Below are 20,014 nucleotides of genomic sequence, written 5' to 3'. Positions count from 1 at the left end.
GCGGTGGCCAATCCATAATTTTGAAATCTTGCTCGCTAAGGTAACTCATTACCATTTTTGCCTTGTGACATGGGGCATTATCTTACAAAAGATAGCCTTATCGAAACCTGAATTCTGTATGATTAGCACAAGATGATCTTGAACAATGTTTTTATAGATCTGCGCATTCATACAAGGTTGTAACTGGACAAGTGGCGTTGTACCTTGGCTAGAAAACATTCCAAATACCATGACGCTCCCGCCCCCAAACTTGACAGTTTTCTTAGTACACTTTGCACTTAATATTGCACCAATATGTCTCTTTACATTGTTTCTTTCCATCATTTCTAAATAAATAAATAATTGAAATATACTGCAAATTAAACATCACAATAATGGTGCAACATATTTTGAAATTAGAAAAATAAAAAAACAAAAAAACTTTGTTTTAGCATGTTAAAAGTATTTAGGTTGGTAGATAATTAAATTCTACTGTATTGATATAATTTTTTTTTTTTTGCTGTTGTTTCTTGCTTTTTACAATTTTCGACTAAATACTTCTAAATTTTGTATTTTAAACTAAACTTCGAAGGTTATAAGGCTCCCCCCACCTAAAATGTACTTGTAAAAATCGATTTTATAGCGAGATTTAAGAAGGGTTAACCGAAAAAAAGGTGAAAAACAAAACAAATAATCAATAAATAATTGTTACCAAAGGCAATAAATGTTACTTTTTTTTTACTTACATGAATGAATTTATTTTATGTTTTAAAGTATTTTCAAGCGCTTGCGGGTGTGTGGGTGCGAAATATCTCCAGATTTTCTAGAATTTCCTGCTAGATTGTAAACGAAATCTCCAGATCTAGCAGGAAACCCGCTAAATTAGAAACACTGGTTACGTGACAGGAAGCGGTAATAAATAATTGTCCCTAAATAAAAAAAAATCGCCTCGGTACAAAGAAAAAGACCTATTTATCATAGAAAAATTAAGTATAATGTTATAATTAAAAAGAAATATATAAAAACACACATGGATATAGTAAACATATTATACCAAAACGTGGAAGCCATCCGTCCAGTGGTTTTTTAGACAATTAATTGCGAACGAACCAAAAGTTACATTTTTATATATATATATATATATATATATATATGTATATATATATATGTGTATATATATATATATATATATATATGTATATGTATATATATATATATATATATATATGTATATATATATATATATATATATATATATATATATATATATATATATAATTTTATGGTTTATGGGTGTGTATGAACAATAAAAACGGTATTGTTGTTTTTGATATTTCATATTTTCTTTAGATATTATATATTATAATAAAGTTGTATTCTTGTGTGTTTGTTTGTTCACAATTTGATTAATATATAAAAAAAGGTGCAGTGTTTCATAAATTTCCATACAAACTTTTACATACTTTTATTTCATCATTTCTATATATTTTTATATATACTATTTATTCAAAACTTTCAAGATGTAACCGCATGTGCATAATTACATTAAAGAAATTCTGTTTTAATAATCAGCTTGATGTTATTGTTATTAAAAATAGAATTATTTTAATTATACTGCTTAGGAATATTATTTTAAGTTGATTGATTTAATTTATTTCAATTTATATTTAATTTAATTTACTTTTAATTATTATTATCTGACACCAATTGCATTTAAAAATGGAAGCAAGCTTTATTTATTAAACCTATGAGTCTTAGTTCCACTTTAATCTATGATAGTTATTTCTGTTTGATTTTCATAGTTGAAGATGGATATGTTTTATGCTTTATAAATGAAACATTTTCAGGTAAATCGTAAAAAGTTAGGATGTTCAGTGTATCTTAAATGCAATGCAAGCTATATATATATATATATATATATATATATATATATATATATATATATATAGCCACAATGATGAGCGGTGAAACAGCGAAACAATACTGTATGTTGATAACTATATATATATATATATATATATATATATATATATATATATATATATATATATATATATATTAATATTATTGGGCTTTTCCGTAACCACAACCAAGGTAAATGTTTCTCGCATATTTTTCTCTGTTTTCTTTCTATTCAAAAAATGCTCCATAGCCAAAAGTGTGATTATTCATAAAGTCTGAAGAAATGCTGGTTTTTGAAAATTTTCAAACGATGTAATGTTTGAAACTGTCGAACTGGACAGTGAAACAATTGTAACATAAAATGAAATACACTACCTTGTCTTGAAGTCTGTATTTTGCACACAGTATATATATATATATATATATATATATATATATATATATATATATATATATATATATATATGGCAGCATTAAATATTACCCATATTATTTTGGAAGTCTATAATTTTCATGTGTGGTTTCTATGAATATTACATTCGGTAAATATTTAAAATTTTTGATTTTACAAATTTTAGATATCTCTGTCCCTTTATAGTTGTTTTTGAGGAATATCTATTTGTCCCTGATAAGTTGTTTAGTGATATGATTTAAATATCCTTTAATATCCAATAAAATAAGTGTAAGATACAATGTAAAGAACATTTAGTCATTTGTTTAAATAAAAAATAATTAAAAAATTAGAAGAATGAAATAAAAAAAACGAAAGTTATGAGTGTGAATTGATCCCATCTTTTGGCATTTGGAATGACATCTACCAGTATATATATATATATATATATATATATATATATATATATATATAGTCATCCACATACAGTACTGTTTCGCTGCTTCACAGCTCATCATTGTGGCTAGACAGGCAACTGCCTCAAGCCAGGATCGAAACCTGACCGCCCAAATGACAGTCAAGGCTTCTCACCATAGCGTTATACAGCTGATGCTGTGTAGGTAATGAATTAACGGTGTTTTGACATCGTCCAAATGCCTCCGCTCGATTTGCTTACACAAAGAGCGTCGCTAATGGCAGTTTGTATATCACTTCCCGATATGCTCAACCCAAGATACAGAGAATTATAGTCATCCACATACTGTACTGTTTAGCTAATTACTCATCAAAATTATCTATTATTATAATGAAGTATAATATATATATATATATATATATATATATATATATATATATATATATATATATATATATATATATATATATATATACATATATATAAATATAACTACTTCATTTACTCACATAAAATTAATATACAAAAGTATAAATTTATGTGTAAACTTTAAGTATTTACTTCAAAAGTGCTCAATACCTAGGTAGAGCTAGTTAGTAATTTATAAAATATATATGGCGATTAAGCTACACTGAATATTCCGCGTTTCATCCACTCTAGGATTCTTCAGGCTTACTATATATATACTAGCAGAAATACCTGTCGTTGACTGGGCTCAAAAACAGCCTGCAGAAAATGGACTGTGATTGATGAAAGTATGATAGGTTATGAGAAGGAGGGGGGTTGTAAAGAGATAGGTTTTGATACTCAAAAATTTTAGCCTAAGCAAAATATGATGAAAGTAATTTTCGCAAAAATATATTTTTTTATATCAACTTTGTTTCAATTCGTAGCCAAGAATGACCAACAAAATGATGTTTCCTTAAAAGAGAAAATGTTATATACATAATAATATAAATATGCAAGAAATAAATGTTACCATCGTAAATAAAAGTTACTTTTATGGTAGAAATGCTCATTGGTTTGTATTTTTAAGTAGTTTGTAAAAAAAAAAAAATTTGTTTTTAATTCACTAACCGGTTTAAAAAAAAATCAAAATGGCAGCGACTTTGAAATGGAGAGCCCCGTTTTCAATTTGAAGGAGGGGCGCCTGATAATTCTGTGTTAACAATTTAAGAGAGTTCCGTCAATGTAAGGAATATTTATAAACATATTTTAATGTTTTCCGTTATTCTGTGCTTGAGGAATATTCGATGATGGCTGTGTAGTTTATATAGAAATTCATTTAAGTAGTTATCGCTTCAAATTTCGTTTTAATTTCAGTTCGCTGAAATTATTTCAAGTAAAGGGCATTAAAAACTATTAAAAAAAAAAACATGAACTGAACTTTTATTGACTATGGTAACATTTATTTCTTGTATATTTGTTTTTTGGGGTAGTCGTTTGTTGGCTTTTCTGCTAAACACTCTTACTAAATAATAACGACGAAATATCGAAAAACAAAGAAACAAAAACAGTTTTGAAAATTAATGAAGCTTTACTTACTTTAGTAAAATAATCCGAAACAGCAAAATGGGATATTAAAAAAAGTAAACGCGTAATTACTTTAGTTTTTTTAAAGCAAACAATGGATATAAATATGAATAAAAAGAAAATGGCGCCCTTTTCAAGCAGAACAGCTTCGTTTCAGTTTTACAGTATTGAACGGTGTAGTATTGCGCCATCGGATTCAGGGTTGTATTATTGTAATGTAAAGAACACACAGAAAGGGTTGTAATCAACTTAATTCCTTCTAGTACTCTGACAAAAAAAAAGCTTAAACAGATATATAAATAAAAATAAAAAGGTTATGTAAATGTTTTTAAAAAGACACGTGCTCACGTGAGCAGGATTTTTTCCTTCTTTTGACACGAAAATAAGTAACATTCTTATTTTTTATTATTTATCTATTTATCTATTTTCGAAAGAGTGTCACGTGCAAGTGGAGAAGGAAAAAAACAGAGTTATGCAAAATTTGTGTCGAGAATTGTCTAAAGTTCCGACTTTTTTTTTTTTGGCTTTCACTTTAATACGAATGTGAATTTATAAGGTGAATTTATTCGACACAATATGATTCAACTCCAAAAAATAAATAAAAGCTAACGTGAATTAAGATTAAAGTAAGGTGTTATTGTGAACCCTCACCCCCTTTAAAAAACCTTGTTAAACTTTGTGACATATGTACATTCTGTGGAGGTCAAGCGCGAACAAACACCCAATAATTTTATTATACCATATTTCTTCAAACTGAAACATAATTATCAAAGTATACTTATGCAAATAGATATGAAAAGTCTTTGTTAAAGTTTGTGCCAATTTCCATGGAGTACAGGCGCGAATGCAAACTCCACAATTTTATTATACCATCCCTATTTAAGTTGAAACATACTTATCAAAGTATTCTTATGTACATCTATATCAAAAACCCTTGTAAACATTTTTTTTTTTCATTTTTTATTTCCATACTTTGGGGTCCAAGCGCGAATGCAGACCCCACAATTTTTATGAACCACCGTTCTACCAGATCAAACATACCCATTTCTGATCCTCGATACATTTTCTATCATTATATGTAATCAGTTTTTTTTTAAATAGTCAACCATATAGGAGCCTATTCGTGACCATACACACACACACACACACACACACACACACACACACACACACACACACACACACACAGACGTTCAGCTTTATATTATAGAAGATATATATATATATATATATATATATATATATATATATATATTATACTTCATAATAAAACATGTTAAAAACACTTTGAAAAAGAGTTAAAAACATATTTAACTTGAAAAGGAAACATTAAATAAGTGGATAGTCCTGTTGGTACGGGTTTAGGTTCTTCCAAGTCCCAAAACTCCCGACCAGCTTTAATAATTACTAAACGTACAACAAGTATAAACGACAAGAATTTATTAACAAACATGAAAACATGACAACACTGCAATTCAGAACATTAAGGTAAAAAGATTACTCACTTCAATAGTGGGGTTTACGGGAGGAGTGAGGACTGTATTCTAGAGTTGTACTCTGCCTGTCCAACATTGTCTTTTAGGAGAAGAACTTTTTGCGTCCGTGCCTCATGTGTACGGACTCTTCTTTTCTCAAGGGACCTCACTCCTTACCCTACACCGGTAATCCGGTGCTCTTATTTATTCCCCTACAGTCCTTAATCCGCAGAGTTTCGAAGAAATGCTTTCCTTCTCATCAGAGGGTAGGAATTAGCAAAATGCGGGATCGGATTTTGCATACAAAAGTATTTGATGAAACTGCAAGTAAGTCAAAGATCTTACTTGATAATAAAAAGTGAAGCAGAGGGAATAGGGTGAAGATATATTATTATCATTATTATTGTTATTATTATTATTATTATTATTATTATTATTATTATTTGGGGTAAACAGTTACATATGGTCGCTACAAATAGCCATATGTTTCAGTCAAAGAGACTTCATCAGGCGACCATGAACCTCTCGTCGCCAAAAAGAAAATGAAAAATTGGATAGATTACAGAGAAATTAAAGAAAAATGCAGCTCTTCAAAAAAAGTATAAAAAGTTCATAAAAGGTTTATAATAAATTGCGAGCTCTCTAAAAAAAAAAGAGGATAGAAAAAAAGAGGATAGAAAAAAAGAGGATAGAAAAAAAGAAAAAGGAAAGATCGCATTAGGGACCTATTGGAATATAGTCAAAACTTTTCACCACAGAATGTAAATTTGAAATAAAATTAAAAATGGGTCATAATTTTATTGGGGCCGTGAGTTGTACAGGAGGGCGGTGTGGGAGGGGTTCTACTTATATTGAACGTGTCACGGAAAGAAAAGGACTTTGCATTTGTGTGATTTTACTCCGAGAGTTACGTGTCGTTATACGTTAATTTAGGGTGAGAGGATTGACTAATGCTGTCATATTCATGCTGAGGCATATATCGGCACACATACATACGTACTAAATGTACAAATACATACATACAAGTGCGAAAGCGACACAAACATACACACATAAATATATACATAAAAGAACATACGCACACGCAAGAATAGAGCTATATGTATAGATACACAGATAATCACATGTTTACAAATATACAAATACGTATATAGACATACACACATATACAACTATACACACACACACATATATATATATATATCCATATACTTATACATACATATACACGCATACACACATATATATATAGACATATATAAATACAGATATAGATACACAAACACACGCAAACAGTGTTTGCGTGTGTTTGTGTTTGTGTTTGCGGCAAACACACATATATATATATATGTGTTTGCGGCAAACATATATATATATATATATATATATATATATATATATATATATATATAAAATAAAAATTACAATTAAATTTACCAAAATGATCCAAGATGGTAAAATTAAAGTATATTATAAATATTAAAGAATTAATATTATTTATCTTCCACCAGACTATCCATTCATGTGTAATCACTTTTTTCTTCACCATATTCCCTCTGCTTCACCTTTTTTGTTTTCAAGTAAGATCTTTGACTTACTTGTTGTTTCATCAAATACTTTTGCATGCAAAATCCGATCCCGCATTTTGCTAATTCCTACCCTCTGATGAGAAGGAGAGTATTTCTTCGAAACTCCGCGGATTAAGGACTATTCACTTATCTAGTGTTTCCTTTTCAGATTAAATATGTTTTTAACTCATTTCAAAGTGTTTTTAACATGTTTTATTAACTGTTTGCTCGTATGTATATATATATATATATATATATATATATATATATATATATATATATATAAACATATGTATATACATAGACACCCACACACATATAAATACATATATATACATCAGCAAATACATCTATATCTACACAATAAATATACACAGACGAGCGTCTAGCGAAATAGACCTACATACAGAGGTACCTTATACAGACATAAGAATATATTTAGGTACGACATAAAGAACGCATACAAAAGAATATACATTTATTATGCATGTACAGGTATATAGTTAGGGGATAAAGAAGGGGTTAAATAAATATATGCTCATTTCCGAAACATCATCTAGTCGCCTGATGAAGTCTCTTTGACTGAAACAGATGTCTATTTGTATCGACCATATGTAACTGTTTACCCCAAATAATAATAAATATTTTGCTCTTTTTATTGAGCACTATTTAATAACCTAGTTGTCTTCATTAGTTCTGACTTTTGAAACTTTCTTGAAGTTTTACATTTGGATTTTACCGTCACTGGATTTTTTTATCTTCCACCAGACTATCCATTCATGTAAAAGAGTAATAAAAAATGCAAGAGAGCTATATGCCCAGTCTGTTAAATCCAAGGTAGCTGATCAGCGGCTTGGTTCTCACCAGTTTTGGCAAATAACAAATAGGATCCTGAACAGAAGTGTGCGTTCTATCCCAACCATTATCAATGGACCAGAGGTCATCTCATCAGCGTCAGACAAGGCCAAACTATTTGCAAAGAACTTTGCAGCTAATTCTACCCTATGCGACGAAGGCCATCAACTCCCCATATTTCCTCCTATAACACAGACCAAGCTAGGTAACATACAAATATCCGTGCATGAGGTCGCCAAGCTAATAAAAAACCTAGATTCCAGTAAAACAACTGGCCCTGATGGCATCCCAATTATAGTGTTAAAAAAGCTTCAACCAGAACTTGCTCCCATACTTACGAAACTATTTAAGCGCTGCCTTAAGGAGAAGTGCTTTCCGACCCCCTGGAAGACCTCATCAGTTTGCCCTGTATTTAAGAATTCAGGTGATAAGTCATCTCCCTCTCAGTACAGACCAATAAGTCTCCTCTGTGTTATGAGTAAGTTGCTGGAATCAATATTAAATAGAGAAATAGTCAACCACCTCAGCAGGAATAACCTTCTTAGTGACACACAATATGGTTTCCGCTCTGCAAGATCTACCGCAGATGTGCTGACGGTTATATCCCACAGGATTAGTGAATCTCTTGACAAAGGCTTCCTTTCTAGGGCAATTGCTCTTGACATATCAAAGGCCTTCGACAAGGTATGGCATAAGGGTCTACTTCACAAGATTTCCAGCTACGGTATAACTGGAAATGTTTTCTCAATCATTAAATCATTTCTCTCCGATAGGCTTATAAGAGTAGTGGTAGATGGACAAAAATCGGAGGCCTGCAATATAAATGCTGGGGTCCATCAGGGGTCAATCCTGGGCCCAACTCTCTTCCTGATCTACATCAATGACCTCCCTAAACACATACTTAAATCATTCGTTGACATCTATGCTGATGACACGACCATCTACAGCAACACATTAAAGGCTGTAAATGACAAAGTTCTCTCTGATTCTCTCTCCTCTGATCTCGAGCGCGTGGTTCAGTGGGGGAAGATGTGGCTAGTTACCTTTAATGCATCCAAAACCAAACTCCTATCCTTACATCATCAACGCTCTGATCCCCATCTGGCATCAATTGTGATGGATGGCTCTCGTCTGAGTGAGGCCCCGTGTTTTGACAAGCTTCTGGGTTTGACCTTTACTCCTGATCTGAAATGGAACACGTACATCAAGTCTGTTGCCAAGGTCGCTGGAAAGATGGTGGGATCCTTCTACCGCTCCAGAAGATATCTCACTACTGATGCAATTCTCTATCTATATAAAAGCCAAGTACGTCCAAGGATGGAATACTGTTGCCATATCTGGGCAGGAGCTGCCAAAAACAGCCTATCCTGCCTTGACAGAGTACAAAATAGACTTCGTGGCTTAGTGGGGGATGCCCTTTTCTCTACCCTGCAACCCCTCTCTCACAGAAGAGACGTTGCGAGCCTATCCTTGTTTTATCGTTATTTTCATGGCAGGTGCTCGTCTGAACTCCAATCCCTGGTCCCCCCTCGCCAATCTTTCACGAAAAACACCCGTCTAGCTGAATCCACTGTGAAAAATTTCCCCCACTCTATATCTGTGCCTAAATCAAAACGCGAATTCCATGAACAAAGCTTCTTTATTAGAACTGCACGCCTGTGGAACTCTGTTCCGCCTGCCTGCTTCCCTCCGGACTACAACTTGGATGTCTTCAAGTCTAATGTTAACAAATTCCTAATGAACCGCCCCCTTAAGTAAACACTCCATCAAATCTCCACACTAACGTAATGTACTTGCAATAACCCTTATCCCTGAGTGGCTTCCAGGCCTTGATAAGTGGTGATCACTGTGTAAAAAAAAAAAAAAAAAATGTGTAATCACCTTTTTCTTTACAATATTCCCTCTGCTTAACTTATTTTGTTTTCAAGTAAGATCTTTGACTTACTTGTTGTTTCATCAAATACTTCTGCATGCAAAATCCGATCCCGCATTTTGCTATTTCCTACCCTCTGATGAGAAGGAGAGTATTTCTTCGAAACTCCGCGGATTAAGGACTATCCATTTATCTAGTGTTTCCTTTTCAGATTAAATATGTTTTTAACTCATTTCAAAGTGTTTTTTAACTTATTTTATTAACTGTTTTCTCATATATATATATATATATATATATATATATATATATATATATATATATATATATATATATATATATAATTATGTTTTTTACTATAATAATTAAATACCTACATACACTAGTGTTTCATCCTTTCGGGAATCTTCAGTGTAGGGTGTCACGATTAATACCAGTCGAACGATTTGAACCCTGAAACACGAGACATATCTGGCCCAATTAGTGAAGACCTAATCCATTCGGCTACCATTAACTGTGTGAAATAACGTTGAATTTAAACATTTTAATTTTAAATGTTCATATATATGTATTTATATGTGTATGGGTGTATATATATATATATATATATATATATATATATATATATTTATATATATATATATATATTATACTTCATTATAATAATAAATAATTTTGATGAGTAACTAGCTAAACTAATTTTATTTTGTGAATGTTACATTCTGCAAAAGTTTAGAATTAAATATGAATGTGTAGTAATATTTAAAATTTAAGCGAATGTTTTGTATAAAATAAAGAACAAATAAATGAGCTATAGGCTTTATTGGTGTCCCCTAAAAAAGAAAAGGGGAGTTTGTTTTTTTATCTAACTGGAGCTGGAGTGTGAATGTTTTGTATAAAATAAAGAATAAATAAATGAGCAGTTCAATTTTAAACTAAAATACAAGGTTTTAAATCTTGTTACTCTAAAACAATGTAAAATCATTTTATAAAGACATTATTTTAATTTAAAAAAATATGACGCTATAGAAGAGGTTGGGAAAGTAATAGAAGGAATAGTTATTATTAATATTGATAAATGCTTGCTTAGGAAGTCAAATCTCCTAAAATGAAATTATCTTTTAATTAATTTGATGTATTTATAAGTTGTGTTTTCATGAACATTTGTTGAAATTAGGATTTTCTTACAAGTCAATTGTATGAATGCTATAATTTACAAAATGTTAATATAAACTATGAAAGTAAATTAAAATTTACATAGTGTGAATTTTTTTGTATACAACAAAAGTCAAATTCATGTCTCTTCAATTTTTCTTCATTTTTTATTTGCGATTTTAGCAATTCCAACAACAACACCAAAACCATCAACTGAAACAGGTCAGCCATTTTTTTTAATAGATTTTTCATGAAATTGTTAAATTCACCAACTCTTTAAATAATAAAGATAATCCTTGAATTTCATTTGAATGCAATTTTATTTTGCAGCTTCTTGGTGTGTCAAACAAGATGGCATGGCTGATTCTTCCTTGGTGAGAAACTGGGATATTGATGTGTCCAGTAATAAAGAACATAAAGCTGCTATCCGACCAGGTGGAAAAGGATGGACACCTGAATCTGGAGATAAGAAAAAGACAGTCAGCATCTTTGTGGGTGATGCTCTCATTTATGGAGCCACCATCAGATTGCTGAAATCTAAATATGTTGGCAGTTATGATGTCTACCTTAGTGGAGGTGGATCAGGAAATGTTCACGGACTTAAGGTAGATTAGAGTTTTAATTCAATTTTGTAAATTTTTATATCTAAATTAAATAAATTTTGAATATATTTTGTAAATGTAGGTGCATCAATATAAACATTTTTCTATCCATAGAATAATGGACCAAGCGACATTGCAATCATTCCATTTGGTACAACAGCAGATACAGTCAAAATCCATTTCACTCCTGTAAAACCAAATTGTAAGATGCTGGTCACTATTTCCATTATTGGATGTTTCCAATCAGCATGTAAGTATTTAAATATATTTCCTTTTTACAAAATTGATTTGGTGAAATTTTACATCAAATATATATTTTTCAGATTTTCACATTTCAACCTACATAAAAACAAGTCTAGAAAAAAATCTTATAAAAAATTCCTATTCTATATCTGAACAATATTTTATTTTTTTTAATTACAAAATTAAAAAGAAAAATGAACTAAAAGAAAACTAAATGACATCTCACTTCTGATTTATGTTTTCATATCTGCTTATATTTTAGCTACAACACCACCTCCAACAAGTATGTATACAACTTGATAAATATACAAATTTTAAATATATGTTCTAGTCATAGTGCATGGTGTATGTCTAATTTCCAACTGTTCTTTCTAGTCTATGTTTCCAGGACTTGCTGCTACATTCGATATTCAAGGTTTTTACAGATCATCCAATTGGAGATATTTACACACTCCATTGTGTCGTATTGTATAGCAGCCATCCCCCAGCAGAACTTTACAGTTGGATGTCAGGTTGCTTACATACTCTACTTCATTCTGGTAGAACCAGCACTTGTCATTGCTGAGACCACTCATCTTCTTAACAGCATTGGTCATCAAGCCTTGATCTCTGGCAGCGTCTTGATCATAGTGGAGTTATACTCTTTTTAGCAAGTCTATAAAACCTTCCTTATCTATATCGTTTTGAGTGAATTCATCCAGAAAATATTTAGTACAGTGTTGGTTGGCACGTTCTTCCAGTCTTTTGTAATGGCAAATCTTAGTATATTTTTAGCAACTCTTTTGGGCTATTTCTGCAGCAGACTTGTTTTCTGATTCTGTCTCGTTTGTCCAAAAAAGTCTTGTCCAAAATGTGCTGGCTCTTTTTTCTTGATTTGAATGCATCATTTGGAGGTTTGAATTTTGGGTGGTCATCAGATATTGCTCACAATAGTGGCATGATGCTGATAGTCAATCTGAGAGGCTTATACCTGCTGTATCTCAACGCAAATACAGCTTAGGCAGACACTGGTTTCTGTATGTTATTTGGTACAGTGTCAACATCTTCTGGATTTTAGAGTCTGTTTATGATTCGTTAACCATTTTTTTAAACTAAAAATAAAATAGTGTAAACTTTTTAGTAAAGACAAATACATTATTTGTTTTTCAAAAACTTTAACACTTTTTTATTTATGATTTTAGCAATACCAACAACAATTTTTATTCTTATATTGACGTGCTGAATTGACTCGTTCTCCTCTAAGCATTTGTATTTTCTTGCTCTCTTACTTTTTGTTATTGTCAGAGAGTTACTAGATGTAAGAAAGTGAGTGATCTTTTAGTATAAGAGAACAATCATTATTCATTTTGATTTTTTTTATCTCTGTCACTTTTTTTATTTATGATTTTAGCAATACCAACAACGACTCTGAAACCATCAACTGAAACAGGTCAGCTATTTTTTTAATAGAATTTTCATGAGATTTTTAAATTCATCAATTCTTTAAATGATAAAGATAATCTTTCAATTTCATTTGAATGTAATTTTATTTTGCAGCTTCTTGGTGTGTCAAACAAGATGGCATGGCTGATTCTTTCTTGGTGAGAAACTGGGATATTAATGTGTCCAGTAATGAAGAACATAAAGCTGCTATCCGACCAGGTGGACAAGGATGGACACCTGAATCTGGAGATAAGAAAAAGACAGTCAGCATCTTTGTGGGTGATGCTCTCATTTATGGAGCCACCATCAGATTGCTGAAATCTAAATATGTTGGAAGTTATGATGTCTACCTTAGTGGTGCTGGACCAGAAAACGTTCACAGACTTAAGGTAGAGTGTCTGGAAATATGAGTTGTGTTTGAAAAGTAACGGGACTGATTGTGCCCTGTGAGCTATGGGTGAAATAAGGATAAACAGATTGTGTTATAATCTGATATGTTTGAAGTAAATAGCAGTAATGTTGGCATTTTGCAAGCATTGCATTTTTTTCATGTGTCTCGTTTTTAGTTTGTTCAGTTATGAGCACTTAAGTATAAACAATGAACACTGACTAAAACAAATATCCCTATAATAGAAGAATCTTCTTCTCTTAATATTGCTTCACATGACTATTTTCTTTTCCCAATGAGATCATCAAGAAGAGTACTATAATGATGGGCGCATTCCAGATGAATCTGGCATGGGTGTATTTTTAAGGGGTGAAACCATTTAGTGTGTTGTTTGCAACTGAAATAAATTTTACTTAACACCAGTCACGTTACTTTTCCGATGAATCTTATAATAATATTAAGGGATGTTTTCATACTAATTTGATATTTGAACTACATGATCTTCATATGTGTGTATTAATATTAACATTTTTCCCATCTGCAGAATAATGGACCAAACGACATTGGAATCATTCCATTTGGTACAACAGCAGATACAGTCAAAATCCATTTCACTCCTGAGAAACCAAATTGTAAGATGTTGGTCACTGTTTCCATTATTGGATGTTTCCAATCAGCATGTAAATATTTAAATAGTTTCCTTTTACTACAAGTATTATCTTTGTGAAATTTTTCATTAAATTTTACATTAAATTTTTACATAAAAAAAAAAAAAATTGAACTGAAAGAAAAATGAAGTCTGTCTTCTGATTCATGTTTTCATATCTTATTTTTTAGCGACAACTCCACCTCCAACAAGTATGTATACAACTTGATAATTTTATTCCATGCAAAAATTTAAGTATACTTGCATCTGTGTTTTACAATTGCAATACAAAAAGTATTTTTTATATATTTTTTTTTTATTCTAAACTAATAAGATTTATAGGTTTTAATTTAAAAATTTTACTATAAACAAAATCAGAGAATGGAAGATTTCTTTTACATAGTTTTTTTCTTGCTAGTAAAATCCATTTTCTTGTGGTGCTATGTTCCCGGCATGCTGTTATTATTAAACGCATGAAGTGTCATGGAATTATCCTGTGTGAGCTTTTTTGTAGTGCATATTGTTACTTTTTTTTCGCTATTAATTGCTATGGATTTTTGTAAAAACTGCCAGGGACAATTAAAATAGTTCTATCTGCACATTTTCTCATTTGAGATATTTGATTTTAATTTTTGGTAAACCATAACTTGTTCATAAATTGACATCTTATGTGGTTGTGAAAAGACTGTCTCCATGGCTACCTGCTATTAGCATTATATCTTACCAATTGACATTTATTTGCAAAGTATTCCTTTAATTTTATTCAAAATGCGCCACTTTGAGTAATGAAGAGACAAAAATAGACACACAGTTGTTAGAAGTAATGAGAGACAAAGATAGACACACAGTTGTTAGAAGTAATGAGAGACAAAGATAGACACACAGTTGTTAGAAGTAATGAAGAGACAAAGATAGACACACAGTTGTTAGAAGTAATGAAGAGACAAAGATATACACAGTTGTTAGAAGTAATGAGATCAAATCTAGTTTGATTTCTACCATTATTTTTGTACATTTCAAAGTTTATTTACATTTTAAACTGTACCTTTTCATCAAACATTTTCTTACAATTAAATTTAGCTAGTCATATTGAACATTGCTGATATAACTATCGTTCATAGTAAAAGACGAAAAAGAGCATTCATTTTGTATAGGAAATATTCAATTATCTCTTTCTTTTTCAATGTGCTTAATTAAGTGACTTGTATAAATCTTTTAGTAGATGGTCTGCAGCAAAAAAGAAAACTTGTTTTCATCAAACAGAAATGGAATAATGTCGTCTTTTCTAGGGCGACAGTTTTATCATTCCACCCTGTATATATATTCATCCACAGATAGACTGTTTCACTGTAACACAGCTCTTCAGTGTGGCTGAGTCATGGATAAAACCTACAACCATCTAGTTATTAGCCAGCAGTTTTAACCTCCAATCCATGGAATCGGCACTTGTAAACGATATCTTCAAATATCTATTTCTATAGACATTTTGACCGCTACTTTTATAGTGCTCGATTTGTTTGCTTATTTACAAAAAGCTTATATATATATATATATATATATATATATATATATATATATATATATATATATATATATATATATATATATATATATACTAGCTGTACCCGGCCACGTGGCTCAGTTTGTTAAAATGAAACACATTCCTCAAGAAAAATTGCATTTTGTTCGTTTATTTACTTTTATTATTTTTTGCAATTTTTTTATGAATAAAAGTTGTTGTTTTTTTTTACCCCCAAAAATTAATTTTTTACCATAAATTGTTAGGTGAAAGTTTTTTTGTTTTTTTTTTCAGGAAAACTTGCACTTTTGTTTTTAAAGAAATTTGGCAGTAAACGTTTCTTTTTGAAAACGGAATTTTTATTATAAAAAGGATACATGCTTTATATGAACATTGTAAATAGTTAGGTGAAAGTAGAGAAAAGTTTGATTTTTTTTTTTTCAAGAGACTGTACAAATTATTTTTTTTCAACAGATGTTAAGAAAAACAGAAAACATACTTCCATCATTAATTATGCAAAAAATAAATAAAGTGGAAAACTTTCTGTTATTAATGTTTGCTAAAAAATAAATACAGTAAACTTCGCTGCATCTTAAAAAGTTGGTTCATGCTGACAATTAAATAAAATAAACGTCTAAAAATTAGTAAAAATAAGTAAAATCATGAAGGACGGCTCTTGGAGGGGGCAACAACACAATCATTTGTGTAAAATAATAAATATTCGAGAAATTGTAAACAATAACAAAAATACCTGATACCAAATGCAGTAAAATTCAAGTACCTTTTATACGTGCTGAAACTGTGTTTAAGTTATTTTTATTTCATTTCTTTTATTAAAAGTTGTCTTTCCAACAATTAACTGGTTGCATGTCGTTTAACTATTGGGGACTTCACTCTTGGAAAATTGTATAAAAAATCTATGACTATCACTAACTCTAAATTTGGGAGTGCAACTCGAACTTAGGGTTAGTGGTAAATAACTCATTTGTTAGGTGTGTCAGAAATTTTGTGAAAACTATTGAATAATTCCACCCCGTTTTCCAAGCTTATAACTCCTCAAAAAATGTAATTCAAGTCCTAATTTTTTTTTCAATTAAAGGACCATGGTTTCATTAAAAAACAAAAAAAAAAAAACAAAAAAAAAAAAATAACAAACAACGTGGTTTAAAAAAAAAAGTTTTAAACTTCGGACTTTACAGGTAAATTTCTAAAAAACACTACTTTTTTTTTTAAATTTGAATATATTATTTATTGATCTTTTATCTTCAATTTCTGATATATAACACTTTGGTGAGTAAATTAATTATTTACTTTTTAATAGACATTTCAAAATGGGAGGTGTGAATTAATTCGGCCCCCTGTCTTTCCAAGCTTATAACTACTCGAAAAATATAATTCAAACCCTAATTTTTTTTCAATTCAAGCCAGGACTAAGGTTTCATTTAAAAAAATAAAAAATAAAAATAAAAACAAATAACGTGTTTTTTTAAAAAAAAAAAAAAAAAAGGTTTTAAACTTCGGACTTTACAGGTAATTTTCTAAAAAACACTAATTTTTGTTTTAAATTTGAATATATTATTTATTGATCTTTTCTCTTGAATTTGTGATATATAAAACTTTGGTGAGTAAATTAATTATTTACTTTTTAATAGATATTTGAATTAAAAAAAAACCGTTTGTCTAAAATATTATATTCAGTTTATTGGAAAGAGCATAAAATTTCACATTGACCTTGAAAATATCGTAAAAATTGAATCAATAGAAAAACTTTGATAGATTTTTAAAGTTTAAAAATTGAAAATACTGAGCTCGTAAAATTCAATTAATTTCATTACAATTTAAAAAATAAAAAAAATATTTCTATTACTTTTTATACAACTTTAATAGTTTATTTGGAAGTATAACCCATAAAAAAAATAAACAACCCACGTTTAAATTTTATTCGCAGTTTCGTGTTAGGGGTGTCAAAAATTCATACAAAAATTCTGATACACCTAGTCATTTGTTTACAACTTTTGAGAAATTAAGCCTCTTTACTCCTTAAGCGATAAGCGGACATTTGTTTATTATTTTTTTATTATTATTATAAAAACATTTGATATTCTTTAATTTTTTTTTTTCAATTTTCCACTTTGAACAACATATTTGGAAATTAGAAAGATAAAAAAAAACAAAAAAACTTTGTTTTAGCATGTTAAAAGGTTGGTAGATAATTAAATTCTACTGTGTTTGGTATATGTTGTTTTTTTTTTGCTGTTGTTTCTTGCTTTTTAGAATTTTTGACTAAGGAGTTTGCTTAGATCGTATTTTAAACTAAACTACGGAGGTTGGAATGCTCCCCCCCCCCAATGTACTTGGAAAACTCGATTTTATAGCGAGATTTAAGAATGGTTAGTCGAAAAAAAAAGGTGAAAAACAAAACAAATAATCAATAAATCATTGTTACCAAAGACAATAAATGCTACTTTTTTTACTTACATGAATGAATTTATTTTATGTTTTAAAGTATTTTCAAGTGCTTTTGTTTATTTTTTAATCTAAAATTGCGGGTGTGTGGGTGCGAAATATCTCCAGATTTTCTAGAATTCCCCGCTAGATTGCAAACGAAATCTCCAGATCTAGCGGGAAAACCGCTAAATCGGAAACACTGGTCATGTGACAGCAAGCAGTGATAAATAATTGTCCATAAATAAAAAAAATGGCCTATCAGTACAAAGAAAACCACCTCTTTATTATAGAAAAATTAAGTATAATGTTATAATTAAAAAGAGATATATAAAAACATGCATGAGTACAGTAAACATATTATATCAAAATGTTGAAGCAATATATATATATATATATATATATATATATATATATATAAACAAAATTATTCTTTTCTTCACTGATCAATATACACCTGAGGAGGTTGAAGTTACATCAACTGAAATGTGAGAATAACAATGAAGATGAGAACCGTGGTCCAAACAATCCAAATAATACACATAATTATTTGTTGATGTTGAATTTTTATAGCATGATTATATAATATTCAATATGTCATAAATTATGTATTCTACAGAGTTATATTTTATGAGATCTGTGAGGTCTAAAGTCCTAATCAATAGCACTTTAGAGATTTAGAATGTTTCACTTTTTATAGTTGTAGAATTAAGGTAAGTTTTTTTTATTTATTTCATTAAGATACAACTAAAATAAAAACATTTGATATTCTTTAATTGTTTTTTCAATTTTCTTAATAATTTGTTCAAGCTGGGGATGGGCATCCTACTGGATGAGAAATAATCACACATTATCTTATACATGCTGTACAACATGTGTGTGTATTAATATATTTATTTATATTTCAGCAACAACATCAATTAAACCTTCAACAGAAACAGGTAAATCCACTACTATAATTTATAAAATTATCTTTACTTATAACTTAATCCATACATAGTTTCTATGTTTTATTTTTATATTTTATTTCTAAATAATTATTATTTTAATTCCAATAAAGTATTATATTTTACCTTTGTTTCAGCTTCTCTTTGTATAAAACAAGATGGCCTTGCTGATCATTCTTTGATAAGAAACTGGGATATTGATGTGTCCAGTAATGAAGAAGAGAAAGGTGCTATCCGACCAGGTGGGAAAGGATGGACACCTGAAGCTGGAGATAAGAAAAAGACAGTCAGTTTCTTTGTTGGTGATGCTCTCATTTATGGGGCTAATGTGAGGTTGCTAAAATCTAAATGTGTTGGAAGTTATGATGTATTCCTTACTGGAGGAGGACAACATGCCCAGAGACATAAGGTAAGGGTGCTAAATATTTTTCTATAACTGATTGCTTGATAGTATGAATGTATGATTCTGTGAATGATTATGATTTTATGACTTGATTGGAAGATTTGTATCTTTTTTTGTTTACTCCCATAGTAAGTCAAACTTTGTGTTATTTATGTGAAATATGCGTTATTTTTTATTGAGATTGTCGGACTGACGTCCTCATCTTGGTTGTTGAACTCAGCACCTTTGGGTAACTGTAAACTTTGATACAACGTCT

At 30.0% G+C, this 20,014-nt stretch overlaps 1 protein-coding gene across 1 annotated transcript in view; it reads left to right on the top strand.

Annotated features, from left to right (window-relative positions):
* LOC145292234 (uncharacterized) overlaps window positions 1–20,014 on the top strand; it is a 314,231-nt gene that overhangs the window by 288,147 nt on the left and 6,070 nt on the right. The window contains exons 38-47 of the mRNA XM_080138557.1: window positions 11,327–11,365; window positions 11,474–11,748; window positions 11,860–11,995; window positions 12,251–12,271; window positions 13,379–13,417; window positions 13,525–13,799; window positions 14,343–14,478; window positions 14,636–14,656; window positions 19,317–19,349; window positions 19,493–19,764. Coding sequence (XP_079994683.1) covers window positions 11,327–11,365; window positions 11,474–11,748; window positions 11,860–11,995; window positions 12,251–12,271; window positions 13,379–13,417; window positions 13,525–13,799; window positions 14,343–14,478; window positions 14,636–14,656; window positions 19,317–19,349; window positions 19,493–19,764 — 1,247 coding nt within the window. The remainder of the gene's footprint in view (window positions 1–11,326; window positions 11,366–11,473; window positions 11,749–11,859; window positions 11,996–12,250; window positions 12,272–13,378; window positions 13,418–13,524; window positions 13,800–14,342; window positions 14,479–14,635; window positions 14,657–19,316; window positions 19,350–19,492; window positions 19,765–20,014) is intronic.

The sequence above is a fragment of the Euprymna scolopes genome, chromosome 13 (genome assembly GCF_053919585.1).
Source record: "Euprymna scolopes isolate OS-2025 chromosome 13, ASM5391958v1, whole genome shotgun sequence".
Classification (NCBI taxonomy): Eukaryota; Metazoa; Mollusca; class Cephalopoda; order Sepiida; family Sepiolidae; genus Euprymna; species Euprymna scolopes.
Note: the sequence above shows the minus strand (reverse complement) of the source record. Positions and strands in the feature narration are given on the sequence as shown.